The sequence below is a fragment of the Cannabis sativa genome, chromosome 3 (assembly GCF_029168945.1).
Source record: "Cannabis sativa cultivar Pink pepper isolate KNU-18-1 chromosome 3, ASM2916894v1, whole genome shotgun sequence".
Classification (NCBI taxonomy): domain Eukaryota; kingdom Viridiplantae; phylum Streptophyta; class Magnoliopsida; order Rosales; family Cannabaceae; genus Cannabis; species Cannabis sativa.
Window position 1 is genome coordinate 20,700,306 of NC_083603.1, and position 17,062 is coordinate 20,717,367.

At 36.1% G+C, this 17,062-nt stretch overlaps 1 protein-coding gene across 1 annotated transcript; it reads left to right on the forward strand.

Annotated features, from left to right (window-relative positions):
- Nucleotides 1–13,329: 13,329 nt before the first annotated feature.
- LOC133035971 (uncharacterized) lies at nucleotides 13,330–15,876 on the forward strand. The gene is made up of 6 exons (XM_061112428.1): nucleotides 13,330–13,734; nucleotides 13,840–14,087; nucleotides 14,129–14,182; nucleotides 14,285–14,446; nucleotides 14,770–14,847; nucleotides 15,150–15,876. Exons 1-6 carry the CDS (start codon nucleotides 13,330–13,332, stop codon nucleotides 15,874–15,876), a joined length of 1,674 nt encoding a protein of 557 aa, XP_060968411.1.
- The last annotated feature ends 1,186 nt before the right edge of the window (nucleotides 15,877–17,062 follow it).

Sequence of the window (17,062 nt, forward strand, 5' to 3'; positions counted from 1 at the left end):
ATGTTAGCGCTCCCACTCAATTGCACTACCGTGTTCCCAAAATGTACGTATCTGTTGGGTTTTATGCCCTAAATAAAACTCATTTCAATATAATCAGATTTACTTATTAATATAGGTAAAAAATAACATTTAATGTTGCATGGTTCACATGATTTATTTCATGATTATATGTACATAATGTATAAATTCATCTGAAACCCTTTTCACATACTTGATCCTGTTTATTGTGCCGTCAACACATTGGAAAGTAAACATGACTATGTGAATAAAGTTTCCTAGATTTATCAGACATAGGGTTTTACTGATATGATAATCTACAACAGAGTTTACTTGCATTTGGAGAAGTGCTATGTTCTTTCCAGAGCATTGGTTAAAGTAAAGCTCAGGTTGGATGCATGGAGTATGCATCGGAAGGGACCGATATTGAACTTTGACTTAGATTTATTAAACTTACCACAATATCTATTCAAGTCAATATCGCCAAGTTGATCCTAGATCAAATGTTCTTAATCCTGTTATGATTAGGCTCAATCTTGAAAGGCTATTCGTGTTCTTCGATTTGTTAGTTAAGCCTACTTTTAGGTCAGGGTGATACGTACATTTTGGGAACACGGTAGTGCACTTGAGTGGGAGCGCTAACATGAACATGGAATCTATAGCTTCTATCTGGCGAATAGTAAGTAAAAGATGATCTCCTTCGAGCTTGACCAAACGAAAATAAATGGTGGAGATCTCATTTCACATAAGCTGAAATATCATTTATACGGGGTTCAGTGTTTTAAGGATTAAATACATTGTAGGGTGTAACGGTAATCTAATCCCTTTACAGTGTAGATCATTCATATAGAGGATGATTGATCAAATTAGGATTATAACAATGGATAACTAAGGATGTGTCTATATGGTGGAACATATAGAGCATTCTATATACTGAGAGTGCAATTCTAAGTTCTATTCGTGGATTCAACGAAGAATTAATAAGTTAGTGAATTTTAGTAATAAATTCTTGATCTACTTATTGGAAGCTCGGTTATATAGACCCATGGTCCCCGCACTAGTTGAGATAATATTGCTTGTAAGACTCATATAATTTGTTTTGATTAATCAATTATAATTCTCAAATTAGACTATGTCTATTTGTGAAATTTTCACTAAGTAAGGGCGAAATTGTAAAGAAAGAGTTTTAGGGGCATATTTGTTAATTATGATACTTTGTATGGTTCAATTGATAAATATGATAAATGACACTATTATTTAATAATTATTGATAGTTATTAAATAGTTAAAATTGGCATGTAAATGGTTGAATTAGAAAATTGGCGTTTTTGAGAAAATCAGATGTAGAAAAGATAAAACTGCAAAATTGCAAAAAGTGAGGCCCAAATCCACTTGTATAGGGCCGACCACTTTTGTTGGGAATTTAAACTGATATTTTCATTATTTTAATGCCAAATAATTCAAACCTAACCCTAGTGGAATGCTATAAATAGATAGTGAAGGCTTCAGGAAAATCACACTTCTGATACAAAAAAAACTGAGCCTCTCTCTCTCTCCCTATCTTTAGCCGCCACTTTGGTCTCTTCCTTCTCTCTTCAATTTCGAAATTCTTAGTGTAAGAGTAGTGCCCACACACAGCAAGTGATACCTCAATCATAGTGAGGAAGATCGTGAAGAAAGACTTTCAGCAAGAAGGAGGTTTCCGCATCAAAGATTCAGAGAAAGAGATCCAGGTTCAGATATTGATAATGCTCTGCTACAGAAAGGAATCAAGGGCTAGATATCTGAACAGAAGGATTCATTATATTCTGCTGCACCCAATGTAAGGTTTCTTAAACTTTATACGTGTTTATTTCATCGTTTTAGAAAGTTCATATTTAGGGTGTTAATCAACATACTTGTGAGTAGATCTAAGATCCTGATAAAATAAATTCCAACAACTGGCCTCAGAGCCATGGTAATTGATTTACTTGCAAGGAATTTGGACTTTAAAACGATTGTTTGATGTTTTGGATGGTATCATCTTGTATTGAGTGTTATTTGATGATTGATTGATGTTTGTGAATTTTTCGTGAAAAATAATTGAATATCTGTTTCTGGAATTATTTTTATTGGATAGTATGGAAAAAATTAAGTAATTTTAGATGAGCTGACAACTCTATTCAATAAATGATACTTTGACTCTCGCCTACCGTGACACTGTATCAGTTTGTTGGAAACCTTGGAAATTATTTAGGATTGTATGTTTTAGTATTTTCACTGGTCATTCCTACTTGCTATATGTTTAATAATTTCTGAATTGTGTATGAATTTATATTGAACCATGTTAATTTCTGTTAGTAAATTGTAGTTTAATTTCGAATCTTCATTGTTGGTCTAACATGTTTGTTTTTCTAATGAGATAAATCCCTAATGGATTTTCACCACTAGACATACATAATAGTGTAAGATCTCGAAAGATAAATATTGTATATGCAACATCTAACTGTTCATCAATTGATGACACCTTAGACTAGTATTTTTACAATATGAAACAAGAAGATTGTATAAATAAGATTACTTTGACTTTCGCTAATCGAAGCATCGTTGGATTCTTATTTAAACAATGAAATTATCCTAATTCCTCTTAGCTTATTCATTTCGAATTAGCTCAATAACATATCATAGGATGAATGGTCTATAAATCATTTCATGTCATTTTATATTTTCTCTTAAGAAATTAAATGACGCATATGATTATAATCCCGAAATTCTATTCCCAACTGATATAAATCCTCAATCTTAGAAATCTCCTACTTTATGGGCAAATTTGACTTAGAGTTAAATTAGTAGTGGTCCAAGAAAGAATTACTCATTATATTTGGTTGAATTTAAGTCTTTGACTTTAATTTTAGAATCCAAACTGAAATTTTCTTATATTTCTATTTCAAGGAAGCAATACAATTACACTTTCCAAGTGTTTAATATCCATCTTCTATTAATGGATTCAAACTGTATGGAATATGAGTTTAGTATTCTGTGACCAGGATCCACTTGCACTATTCTAAGAACTCTTTGATGTAACTAAACCTAAGTCATCAAAAGACACTACCACATTTTTTTTAATATATGGCATTTGTATCTTGTTCATAGTGGTTTTGACAAGATCAATCTCTGCAAAGAGTTAATATGCCTTATCCACAAAAAAAAGTTCATCTCATTCGCAGATGGATGTACATTCAGGGGTGGATATGAGTTTTTCGTTGTATTCTTAAACGATCACTCTAGATTATACCTTATGCAAAGAAATTTGAAATGTTTGAAAAATTTCATTAATTTCTAGCAATGGTGAAAACCATTAAGGTAAGTGGTTAAAGATCTTGCGAACTGATAGGGGTGGAGAAATAGTTAGTAGATATGCAGTTCAAAGATCATTAAATTGATTTTTGAATTATAGCCAAACTTACCCCCCAAAAATTTCGAGTGTTGATGATTAGTTACTAGTCGTTGCCTAAATCCTTCTATGGTAATATAATTTCAGAATGATGTAATGGTTGTATACTTAAAGTAAATCATTACTAGATTCATGTATGACCTAATCAAAATCTTAAGAAAAGCTAGAACTGTTAACCATGGTTTGTTAGCTATTCTAAGTTATTAGGGTTGGACCATCCCATAGTCAATAGATAAGAAAGTGTTTGTTCAAACAAATACTACTTTTCTAAGATAATGACTAAATCTGAAAATAAAGTAGCAAATAAAGGAGATATTTATTTCTTGATTCCAAAAGTGTTCTATCATCTTATTTATGATGATATCACTGCCTCTGTTGTCTTGTCACAACCGAAGAGATCAATATCATTTAGTTTTCTTAGACATAATTCACGGTACCTTGTCGTAGTGGGAGAGTTTCTAGGAATCTTATGACTTGGGAGACACTAGTGATTAAAATCCATTGTGAGTTTAAACAAGTAATGGATTGTCAAGATAAGAAACTAAGAAGAAAAGCCAAGGGAACTATGGTTTAATCCATTTACATGGAGTAACCTAAAGTTTTCTATTACAAGGACATAAAAGGAAATTTTCATTTATAAGTCTATTCAATGGACTTAACAAAACTTCCTGTTCCTAGTATTATAGGTTTGAGTTTATCTAAACCTATGGCTTGTGGTATACCTGGTAATTACTTACTCTAATGCAAGCAACTTACTTTAATAAGATGCTGAAGCATTTTCTTTCTGATCGCAATCTATAGAAGCTTCTCGACTTCTAGGCTTAGATTTTATTTATTTAAGGAAAAGTCTCAACTATTCCAGAAAAGATAAAGCCATGAAAGATTTTCTTAAATCAACAGTGAGAGGTCTTAGATATACTTTTGTATGCCTTAGACCAGACACCTACTGTTGAGTGGGAGTAATGAGTAGGTATCAGATAAATCCAGGAGAAGAACATTGGAAGACAATCAAGTAAATCTTAAGATTAAGAAGAGGAACTATATGTTAGTCTATAAGGGTGTGTTTAAAACTCTTAGACTACACCATATCAGATTTCAAAATTTGCCTTTGGGCTAGAAAATCTTTCTGATAAGATGGTGATTACTAAGAGGGTGGAATAGTGATTTTGGAGAAGTATAAAAGCCTATCTAAAGTCTCTAGGTATACCAGGAAGGGACTGGATGTTAAAGTTGCAGGAAAGGTACTTATTCAGTCTAAGGAAAGTTCTATACTTTTTTGGCACCATTCCAAATTGCCTTAACAACTAGTGTTAATTTCCTGATTAACCAAAAAGTAGTTGCCAAAGGTATAGAATCCAGTATTACAAGAGAGTAGACATATAAAGAGGAATTTCACATTATTAATAATTTTGTCATTAAGGAAGAGTAATGGTGGAGAAAAGGGTGTGGTTAATTCAACCTTTCAGATCCTATTACGAGGAGTTTACTACTACTACACTTGATTTGTATATCAAGGTGTTGAGATTATTTGAAACACACTTTTTGTTTTATATTAGTGCAAGTGGGAGTTTGTTGGGTTTTATGCCCTAAATAAAACTCATTTCAATATAATCAAATTTACTTATTAATATAGATCAGAAATAACATTTAATGGTGCATGGTTCACATGATTTATTTCATGATTATATGTACATAATGTATGAATTCGTCTGAAACCCTTTTCACATACTTGATCATGTTTATTGTCCTGTCAACACATTGGAAAGTAAACATGACTATGTGAATAAAGTTTCCTAGATTTATCAGACACAGGGTTTTACTCATATGATAATCTACAACAGAGTTTACTTGCATTTGGAGAAGTGCTATGTTCTTTCCAGAGCATTGGTTAAAGTAAAGCTCAGGTTGGATGCATGGAGTATGCATCGGAAGGGACCGATATTGAACTTTGACTTAGATTTATTAAACTTACCATAATATCTATTCAAGTCAATATCGCCAAGTTGATCCTAGATCAAATGTTCTTAATCCTGTTATGATTAGGCTCCATCTTGAAAGGCTATTCGTGTTCTTCGATTTGTTAGTTAAGCATACTTTTAGGTCAGGGTGATACGTACATTTTGGGAACACGGTAGTGCACTTGAGTGGGAGCGCTAACATGAACATGGAATCTATAGCTTCTATCTGGCGAATAGTAAGTAAAAGATGATCTCCTTCGAGCTTGACCAAACGAAAATAAATAGTGGAGATCTCATTTCACATAAGCTGAAATATCATTTATACGGGGTTAAGTGTTTTAAGGATTAAATACATTGTAGGGTGTAACGGTAATCTAATCCCTTTACAGTGTAGATCATTCATATAGAGGATGATTGATCAAATTAGGATTATAACAATGGATAACTAAGGATGTGTCTATATGGTGGAACATATAGAGCATTCTATATACTGAGAGTGCAATTCTAAGTTCTATTCGTGGATTCAACGAAGAATTAATAAGTTAGTGAATTTTAGTAATAAATTCTTGATCTACTTATTGGAAGCTCAGTTATATAGACCCATGGTCCCCGCACTAGTTGAGATAATATTGCTTGTAAGACTCATATAATTTGTTTTGATTAATCAATTATAATTCTCAAATTAGACTATGTCTATTTGTGAAATTTTCACTAAGTAAGGGCGAAATTGTAACGAAAGAGTTTTAGGGGCATATTTGTTAATTATGATACTTTGTATGGTTCAATTAATAAATATGATAAATGACAATATTATTTAATAATTATTTATAGTTATTAAATACTTAGAATTGGCATTTAAATGGTTGAATTAGAAAATTGGCGTTTTTGAGAAAATCAGATGCAGAAAAGATAAAACTGCAAAATTGCAAAAAGTGAGGCCCAAATCCACCTGTATAGGGCCGGCCACTTTTGTAGGGAATTTAAACTGATATTTTTATTATTTTAATGCCAAATAATTCAAACCTAACCCTAGTGGAATGCTATAAATAGATAGTGAAGGCTTCAGGAAATTTACACAAAAATTTCTACACTTCTGATTCAGAAAAACTGAGCCTCTCTCTCTCCCTATCTTTAGCCGCCACTTCTTCTCTCTCTTGTTCATTTAAATTTCGAAATGCTTACTGTGAGAATAGTGCCCACACACAGCAAGTGATACCTCAATCATAGTGAGGAAGATCGTGAAGAAAGACTTTCAGCAAGAAGGAGTTTTAGCACTAAAGAATCAGAGAAAGAGATCCAGGTTCAGATATTGATAATGCTCTGCTATAGAAAGGAATCAAGGGCTAGATATCTGAACGGAAGGAGTCATATTATTCCGCTGAAACCAATGTAAGGTTTACTAAATTTATATGTGTTTATTTCATCGTTTTAGAAAGTTCATATTTAGGGTGTTAATCAACATACTTGTGAGTAGATCTAAGATCCTGGTAAAATAATTTCCAACATATATGTTGATGAGTAATCTGATTTTTATTAAGGTTTATTTAGCTAAAGTGATTTGATAAAACTTTCTTTTTATTCATTTTAACCATTTTTCCAAAACAAAATTAGAAATTCTTAAGGGAGGAAGCTTTTTCTCTCAAAGCTCTCTCTCTCTTTCTCGAAATTCCTAGGGCTTCTAGGGTTGGGAATTCTTGTCAGTGATTCTAGTAAATTTCAGCTAGTTGGTAGTGATCTCAAGCCAAGGTATAATTCTTTAAACTCCTATTTTTGTATTCTTGAATTTAAGAAAATAATTTTGCATGAGATAGAGTTTTAGTTGTTGTTGTTGATGTTGTTGTTAGATGTTATTTTCTGAAGTTAAATTATGCTTGATTATGTTGGTTTAAGCTTGAATTGATGGTTGTTAGTTAGATTTAACCAAGTTTTGAGTTTCGAACTCAAACTTGGAGCTTTAATGGTGGATTGTGTTTCTGAGCATGTTAGTTGGTTTTGTTGCTTGGATTATGTTCTTTGGGGTCTAAATAGCAGGTCTGGAAGGTTTGGTTTGAATTGGGGTTGTTTTGGTTGAGATGTGAAATTTTTGGTTTTTCCTGCACTGAACCGGAATTCCGGTTGGCTCCCAGGAATTTTTCCCAGAACTGGAATTCCGGTTGGGGAACCAGTTTACCGGTTGGGGGCAATTTTGGGAACCCTAGTTTTTCCCATTTTTGTGTTGTTTAAAGTATTGCCATGTTATTTATCGATAGCGAAACTTTTAGTTTCAAGTTTAAGTCCCCGGAAAGTGATTTAGCGTGTCACTTACCAGTGTTATGATTGATGTGATTTAGGAGCCTGTAATTCGTCGAGCAGTTGTTCCACTCAGGTTGGCCGGCAAAACTGAATTCAGAATCAAGGTAAGATTAGTATAATATCATGCATATGCTTATACATGCTTAGCGTACATGTTAGTTGTCGTCAGAATAACATATTAGATATATGTTAGGCAAATTTTATATAGCCATCAGATTAGCATATCAGGGCAACAGTGAGGTGTACATAGAGTTGCACCGAGATGCCATCAGATATATGCTAGGCTATCAGACAGTATGGACTAACTGCTATCACATCGGTACGATTAGAGTACTAAATATAGGCTGGATTCGCGGTTAGTCATACTTTGTCAAGAACGTTCCTGATTCAGTTAGGGTTATCGTTAGGTGTATGGGTGCCTGATTATTACCCGGGATTTTAGTATGTTTATTATGTTATTCTTTTCTTAATGAGTCTGTCGACTCACAGTGCTATTGCTATGTGTAGGTAAGGGCAAGGCTAAAGCTGAGGAGCCGTGGGAGCGAGCAGGTGAAGATTGTACATGTTGGAGCGGTTAGGCCTGGAGCGTACGATCCTCGGGACACCAGGGCTTTTGTACTTTGTCGCTAAGCGACAAGTATTTTGTAATTATGTAGTAAACTTTTGTAACAGTATTTTGTAAACGGGATCCCGGAAGTTTATAAAAGTTATTTGTTAAATTTTAAATTAAAAAACAAAATTTTAATTATTCACGTTTTTCCAATAACCTCGTTGATTAGCAACGAGCTGCGCAGTACGTTAAAAATCACATTAACACGCCTATGCTAGTTAGGGTGTTACATCTTAGGTCTCTCCCTCATTGTTTTGTTTGTTGTTTGTCTATTGCCTTCTTACTCCTTTGTGTTGTCGTCTTTGGGTTTTGTGTGTCCCTTGTTGGTGGTGTCTTTTGTGTTGTGGGGTTGGGTGTTGAATAGTTTTGTTTGTCACGTGTTTGTTGGTTTGTGTTTTGGCTGGTATCAGTCTTTATTATGGCGGGTGTTGTGGGGTGCAATGATGTCAAGAAAGGTAGATGTATCTCATTTAATGAGGCATCTATTAATATTGCTCCAAGTACTTCCTTTTTTAAGGTCTACTCCAGGTTCTATCTTTGTGGGAATATTCTTTATGATAAGGCTTTTGGGGTTAATGAAGTGGCCACCGCTTGTACTAAATTGTGGGGTACTCAGGTGAAGGTTGACTCCCCCTTTTCTGGCAATGCTTTCTTTAACATCTTTAGGTTTCGCTTTGAGATGACTTCGGATAGGAAGAGGGTTTTGGATCTTGGCCCCTAGTGCATTAAAGGAAAGATCTTGGTCCCCTGGCTTTGGTGTCAACGAGCTGGCATTTGACATGATACATGTTTGGTTACAAATTCACAACTTGCCACAAGATTATTACTCAAGAGTTAATGCTAATGTGTTGGCTACTCAAGCTGGTAAGGTGGTTTGCATAGAACTTGATGAATCTAAACCTGTTTCTTAGGATAAGTGGATTAGAGTTTAGGTCGATGTTGCCATTAATAACCCTATATTTTGTGGTTGTTTTTTTAAATTGTTAAATGGTGGGGCCTGATGGGTATAAATCAAATATGAAAAAATTGGTAACTTCTACTACCTGTGTGGGAGGTTAGGTCACCAGAGAAGTGGCTACTGTCTACAATCACCAGTTACTATCTGCAATGCTAATGGTGTATCCTTTCCTCTGTTTGGACCGTGGTTGAATACCTCGTCCTTGTACCAGAGTTGTTATTCTGGGAAATCTGTCGGTCCTAGGTTGGGCAAAGGTTTGGGTAGGGGGATGCCGGGGTCGAGATTTTTGAATTCGACGATGCCGGCAAAGGTGGTTGGGAAGGTGACTGCAACCGTTGAGGGAGCTTCAGTGTGTCGTACTTAAGGCTCGAGTTTCATGCCTTAGTTGAAAGCTACTGATCGAGTTCGTCTCAAACCTGGTATGGTGTGGAGACCCAAAAATTTGTCGTCGGTGCCGCACATTGAAGATCAAGGTTTGGCCATTTTTGATGGGTTTGCGTCAAAGATTTCTCTGTATACTAGAAAGGCTTCTAATGGTTTGCCAAAGATAGGAGGTGTCGTGAGTAAAGGAGGGGATTGTGCCTGCCTTGTGATGGATACACTTCAAAGCTCGTTTAAACGGTCAATGCCTTTGGTGACATATGATGTTTGTGGGCTCGAGCATGGTTATTTGGAGACAGCCCAAAGATGTAATTCAAAAGATGTGGGTTGTGTCTCTTTAGCTCATGAGGAGTTGGGTCGCGACTTTTCTCTCGAGGTGGGCCTTGATTTAACTTATCGCAGATTGGTGGACCAAGGAAACAAGTTGAAGGCTTTGGGCAGTATTGGGATGTCTAAGGGCTATGGTCGTAATTTCTTGAACCACGATGCTAGGTCAATTAATGTTATTTCACGGGATGCACCGTGCGTAAAGGGAAGAGCTTGTTTGATCAGTAACAATTATTTGGGTAGTGGAAGACTTGGTGAAGACCCAAGTAGCTCTTTAAGTGGCCAAGAAATTTTGGCACATCTGGATGAAAAGAGATCTCCGACCAAATTTTTGCAGGCCTAAGAAGGTTACCAACAAGAACTTGATGCTTTTGAGACATCGAGAATTAATAAAAGGAAAGCTCCCTTGGCGGATATTGGGGTCCAAGTGACCTCCGAGGTTAACGAGCGCACTACACCTGTCAAGAGGAGAAGATTGGACTTTGAAACAATTTCTCTTAGAATTAAGCCTAACTTGGGCATTAGAAGGTTTAAGCGGGTTGTTAGAGATTTTCCCTGTGGAGTGGGGTCGGTGTGCGATATTGATGGGGCGAGTGTTGTCTAGGTTTCTTCTATCTTTTCAGAGGAACCTATAACCAGTAATGAAGTGGATAAAGTTTTCTATGCTGAGGTGGCTACCAGCTGCTCCCAGCAAGTTGACAAGCCAATCTCTTTGGGGCAGTCTGCTAGACTTACAACCTGGAAGGCTAAAGCTCGGTTGATGGACATTTATATTCCTAGCAAGAAGGATGCCGTGCTTGAGGATGAGGAATCTGCAATTGGTTTGCCGATGGTAGGAGTGACCCCTGTGGAGGAGGATGGTGTCCCTCCTCCACATGAGCCATGAGAGGCGCTGCTTGGAACTGTGGGGAGTGGGGCAGACCTCTACAGTTTTGGAACTAAAAGCCCTTATTTGGTCGTGCTCTCGTAACTTTATCTTCATAACCGAATTGAAAGTGGATGCCACATTTTTGGTACGTTCTCTTAAGAACTTACACTTTTATTTCAACATTGTTGTTCCTACAGCGGGGAGTGAGGGGGGTATAATTTTAGCTTGGAAAGCAGGTTTTATTTTTGAAAGCATTTGTACCTCTAAAAATCAGATTTCTAGCATTGATTACTCTAACCCTGAGCACCATCCCTGGCTTTTGTCTTGTGTCTACGGTGTTGGGTTTTGTGCCCTAAATAAAACCCATTTCAATATAATCAGATTTATTAGTTAATAAAGATCAGAAATAACATTTTTATGATTAAGGAAGAGTAATGGTGGAGGAAAGGTTGTGGTTAATTCAACCTGTCAGATCCTATTACGAGGAGTTTACTACTACTACACTTGATTTTGTATATCAAGGTGTTGAGATTATTTGAAATGCACATTTTGTTTTATATTAGTGCAAGTGGGAGTTTGTTGGGTTTTGTGCCCTAAATAAAATCCATTTTAATATAATCAGATTTATTAGTTAATAAAGATCAGAAATAACATTTTTATGCTGCATGGTTCACATGATTTATTTCATGATTATATATAATGTATGAATTCTATTTAAGTTCAGAACATATGAATTTGTTAATGATTATAGTGTTGTGAACACAGTGGAATATAATCTTAATTATATGTTCAAAAGTTTATTCCCTGATTTCTCAGTTCACTGGATTTAGACTGGCCTGATAATCAGCGATAGGTATTCTTACACCTTGGATAAGTGTTATGTCCTTTCCAGGGCATTGGCAAAGTTTACCATCATCGGATGTATGGAGTATACATCGGAAGGGGCCGATATTGAACTTTGATTAGATATATTAAATTTACCGTAATATCTATTCAATTCAATATCACCTGTTGATCCTATATCAAATGATCTTAATCCTGATACGTTTAGGTTTGATCTCAAGAGTATTATACATGTTCTTTGATTTGTTAGTTAAGCCTACTTTTGGGTGAGGGGGATACGTACATTTTGGGAACATGATAGTGCAATTGAGTGGGAGCGCTAACATAAATATGGAATCTATAGCTTCTATCTGACAAATAGAAAGTAAAGGATGATTTCCTTCGAGCTTGACCAAACGAAAAAAATGACGGAGTACTCATTTCACTTAGCTAAAATATCATTTATACGGGGTTAAGTGTTTTAAAGATAAAATACATTGTAGGGTGTTACGGTAATCTAATCCCTTTACAGTGTAAATTATCTATATAGAGGATCATTGATCAAATTAGGATTATAACAATGGATAACTAATGACGTGTCTATATGGTGGAACATATAGAGCGTTCTATATACTAAGAGTGCAATTCTAAGTTCTATGCGTGGATTCAACGAAGAATTAATAAGTCAGTGAATTTAAGATATAGATTCTTGATCTGCTTATTGGAAGCTCGGATATATAGACCCATGGTCCCCATACTAGTTGAGACCATACTGCTTGTAAGACTCAATAAATTGATTTTGATTAATGAATTATAATTCTAAAATTAGACTATGTCTAGTTTATGAATTTTCACTATGTTATGGCTTGATTGTGAAGAAATAGTGTTTTGGGGTTTATCTGTTAATTAATAGACTTTATGGAGTCTAATTAATAAATATTATAAATGACAATTTTATTTGATAGTTATTTTAATTATTAAATAAATAGTTTGGCATTTATAAGGTTGAATTGGAAAATATGGTATTATTGAAAAGAAGAATAAGTGGTTGAAATAAAGTGGCAAAATTGTAACTAGAGATTGGCTCACTTAAGTGTACGGCCAAGAGTGAATTATTGCCCAATATTTTATTCTTTTTTAATCCATTTAATTCAACCCTAACCCTATTGAAGAATAGTATAAAAGGAAGGTTATGGTCTCATTATCCAACTAATGCCTCCAAAGCTAAAAACCTAGATGAGACCTCTTCCTTTTTCTTTCTTCTTCAATTCGAAACACCAAGCCTTTCTTCACACTAAATATTTTCAACCTTGAGTGAATGAGTGAGTGCCCACACACATCAAATGGTATCTCAATCATAGTGTGTAAGACTGTAGGAGATTCCAAATAACAAGAAGGAGAATCAGCATCAAAGGAAGGAGAGACAGAGATCCAGGTTCAGATCTTGGTGATGCTCTGCTACAGAAAGGAATCAAGGGCTAGAGATCTGAACGAAAGGAGTCATTATATTTTGCTGCACCCAATGTAAGGTTTCCTAAACTTTATATGTGTTTATTTCATTATTTTAGAATTCATATTAGGATGTTAATGAAACATACATGGTAGTAAATCTAGATCCTGGTAAAATATTTCCAACATACGGACCCCCTATTTCCATGAGAAGAAGAAATTTTGGTCAAGCTTATGGATATTGGTAGGAAGTTTGGAGGGCCCTCGTTGATTTTGGGTGATGTGAACTTTGTTTTAAGTAGTAATGAGCGTGTTGGGTCTAAGGGGAATGACCAATTCCTCCCTTTCATCACAGAGCTGATTAAGATCAATCCTTTGATTAACTTGCCCATTAAAGGGGACAACCTGACATGGGATAATCATAGGGAAGGCACTGGTCATATTAAATCGGCCCTCAATAAAGTAGTGGTGAATGATGAATGGTTATGCCTTTTCCCTGCGGTTGTAGTCCAATTGCTCCATACCTATAATTCAAACCACAGGCCCCTGTACATTCGTACTAATGTTCCTCTGGCTTTTTTGAATCGGCTGTTCCAGTTTAAGGCTTGGTGGACTAGGGACCCTAGAAGCTCTTTGATGGTTGACCATGCCTGGAATTCCTTATCTCATGCTTGGGCTCAAGCGAGAATTTTTTAGAAAGTTGGTGCTACATGTCTTGCACTGAGTAAGTGGAATTGAGAGCAGTTTGGTAAGCTAGATTCCTATATCCAACAGTTGGAACACCAACTGAAGGACATTCAGAATTTGCCGACTGGATCGAGGGTTTGGGGCGAGGAAGTTGAAGTGAGAAGGGCCCTTAATGAGGCTTTAAGGAGGAAAACCTTGGACTGGCAACAGAGATGTCAAGTTTCTTGGATCAAGGATGGTGACAAATGTTACAAGTTCTTTTTCATTGCTGCTAGTATTCGTAAAAAAAACGAAATGCGGCTGTGGTAAGTATTCTTAATAGAGATGGGATATGTGTAACGAGCAGGAAGGACAATGGTATGGAGTTCTCTGTGGCCCTGAAAGACATTTTCTCTAATCCGTTTTAAGGCCTTTTGGAGGATCCAGGCCATTTAATTACAAATCAGTTGACCCTCAACGAGCAGACTGATATTGTTCTAATCCCTGGACATGATGAAATTAGGCAAACTCTTTTCTCCATGGGAAGTTCCAAAGCCCCAGGACCTGACGGGATGTCTGTTATGTTCTTTAAGCATTATTGGAGTTCTGTGGGCACTAACTTTTGCGAGGCAGTTGTGGATTTTTTCCAAGCTAGTCTTCCCATAGATGGATCAATGAAACTAATGTTGTTTTGATTCTTAAGGTTCTCAACCCCAAAAAAGTGTCTCAATTCAAACAAATATCCCTTTACAACGTAACCTACAAGGTTATTTCTAAGATCATCACGAATAGGATTCGCCGGGTCCCCCTAAGACTTATATGTCCCACTCAGGCAGCTTTTGTCCCAGCGCATAGTGTCCAGGATAATAATGTTTTAGTTCAAGAGATCATTCATTCTTTTAAGCTCAAAAAAGTAAGACAAGCTACTTTGCTATAGAAGTTGATCTGGTTAAAGCTTATGATAATCTTAGCTGGAACGTTATTGATCATGTGCTTCATAGCTTTCAGGCTCCATACAAGTTCTCTGGTTGGGTCTGGCAGTGCATTTCTACGACTTCGTTCAACATCTGCCTTAATGGAGGCATGGTTAGTTGATTCACTCTGGAATGTGGCATAAGGAAGGGAAATCCCTTCTCCACCTATCTGTTTATCTGGGCAGCTAACATCCTCTTTTGTATTTGGGAAAACGCTTCACATTTCGGCATCATTAGAAGAATAAAACTGAGTAGAAATGGTCCCCAGCTCGCGCATCTCTTCTTTGTTGATGATCTTATTCTTGTGGGTAGGGCCACGATTGAGGAAGCTAAGGGTGTTTGGCAATGTCTGGAAAAGTTCTGTGATTGGTCTAGGCAACGAGTTAATAAACTTTAAACCTCTATCTTCTTCAGCAATAATAATAGCGATGGGATGAAACGGGGAATTAAGCAGGCGCTTGGGCTTAATATGGCAGTGAATAATATTAATTATCTTGGGCTTCCTTTGTTTCGTAATCGCAACAAAGATGCTGACTTCAACTTCATTTTGGATAACCTCGTCTCAAAACTCCATGGGTGGAAGTTGAAATCATTATCAAAGGTTGGTTGTGCTACTTTGATTAAATCAGTTGGGCTTTCTTTACCCGTCTATGTGATGCAAACCATAAAACTGACCAAGAAACTAGCGTCTAAAGTGGACGAGATGGTAAGAGATTTTTGGTGGGCCTGTGAGCCATGTAACAGGGGCATATATTTAAAGGCTTGGGATTATTTGTGCCTTCCCAAGTCTCGGGGTGGGCTTGGCTTCCAGAAGACTATGGAAATGAATCAGGCCTTACTTGCCAAATGGGAGTGGGCTCTCCTTATTGAAGAGCAATCTTTGTGCTGCCAGGTGTTGAGGGTTAAATATCTTAGAGGTAGACCTTTTTTGAAGTGTTCGGCCATGAATTCTGACTCTTGGTTCTTGAAGAATGTTGTGAAGACTAAGGAAGTTCTTTTGAAAGGGGCTTGTAAACTTATTGTGAATGGGAAGGACACTAATATTCGGGAGGATCCGTGGGTTGTTCATGGCCAGGAGTTCTACCCTCACCCTGTAGTTGCTAGGCCGGAGGGTTGGAAAAAGTTGTGGACTTGCTTTTAGACAATGGAAAATGGGATGTGCCCAAACTCCATTACCTCTTTGGCTAGGAAACAACCAACAATATTACTAAAGGAGGTAGACCTTCTAGCTAGGGTAGAGAAAAGTGGATTCGGACCAAAGAATCAGACGGTAAATTCTCCACAAAATGTGCCTATCTGGTGCAGGCCTCGAATCGTGCTCCTGTTGGAATTTATTTTACCAGGATCTTAGATCTACTCCCAAGTATGTTGTTTAACACCCTAAATATGAACTTTCTAAAACGATAATTAAACACATATAAAGTTAAGAAAACCTTACATTGATGCAGCGGAATAATGTCTCATTCCATTCAGATCTCTAACCCTTGTATCCTTTCTGTCGCAGAGTATTACCAAGATTTGAGCCCGAATGTCCTTCTCTTTGTGTGTGATCCTTCACAATCTTCCAATCTATGATTGAGGTACCACTTGTTGTGTGTGGGCACTACTCTATCACTAAGGTTAGAAATTGAGAAGAGGAAAAGAGAGAGGTATAGGGTCGGCTATAGAGAGAGAAGTGGAAGGCTCAGTTTTTCTGAAAAAACAATTTTCTGACAGAAGGCTTGAAAAACTTATATCTTGAATGAGCCATCACTTTCTTTTTATAGGCAACTACTAGGTTTAGGTTAGTAATTATTTGGCATTAAAATAATAAAAATATTAATTGGAAAATCTCATCCAAATGGCCGGCCATAGGTGTTAATGGGCCTTACTTGGATTTTGCAGTTTTCACAATTTTTATTTTTATTTTCTCAAAAACGCCAATTTTCCAATTCTAACCTTTTAAATGCCAAAACTAATTATTCAATAACTAAAATAGATTATTAAATAATATTGTCATTTAATTTAATTATTAATTAGACATATAGAGTCTCTTAATTAATAAATAAACCTAGAATCTCTTTTCTTTACAATTTCACCCCTGCTTAGTGAAAATTCAAAAATTAGACATAGTCTAACTTTAGAATTATAATTGATTAATCACAAATCAATTATTGAGTCTTACAAGCAGTATAGTCTCAACTAGAATGGGGACCATGGATCTATATGCTGAGCTTCCAATAAGTGAACCGGATTTACTAAGTAAATCCCTACTTATTAATTCCTCGTTGAATCCACTCTTGGAACTTAGAATTGCACTCTCAGACTTATATAGAGCATATTATATG

Excerpts from the sequence above, each read along its gene's own strand:
- LOC133035971 (XM_061112428.1), top strand. The coding sequence starts at position 13,330 with ATGGATATTGGTAGGAAGTTTGGAGGGCCCTCGTTGATTTTGGGTGAT. Across the intron at positions 14,088-14,128 it reads AAAAACGAAATGCGGCTGTG|GAAGGACAATGGTATGGAGT; the intron begins GTAAGTATTCTT and ends TGTAACGAGCAG. Across the intron at positions 14,447-14,769 it reads GATGGATCAATGAAACTAAT|GCTCCATACAAGTTCTCTGG; the intron begins GTTGTTTTGATT and ends CATAGCTTTCAG.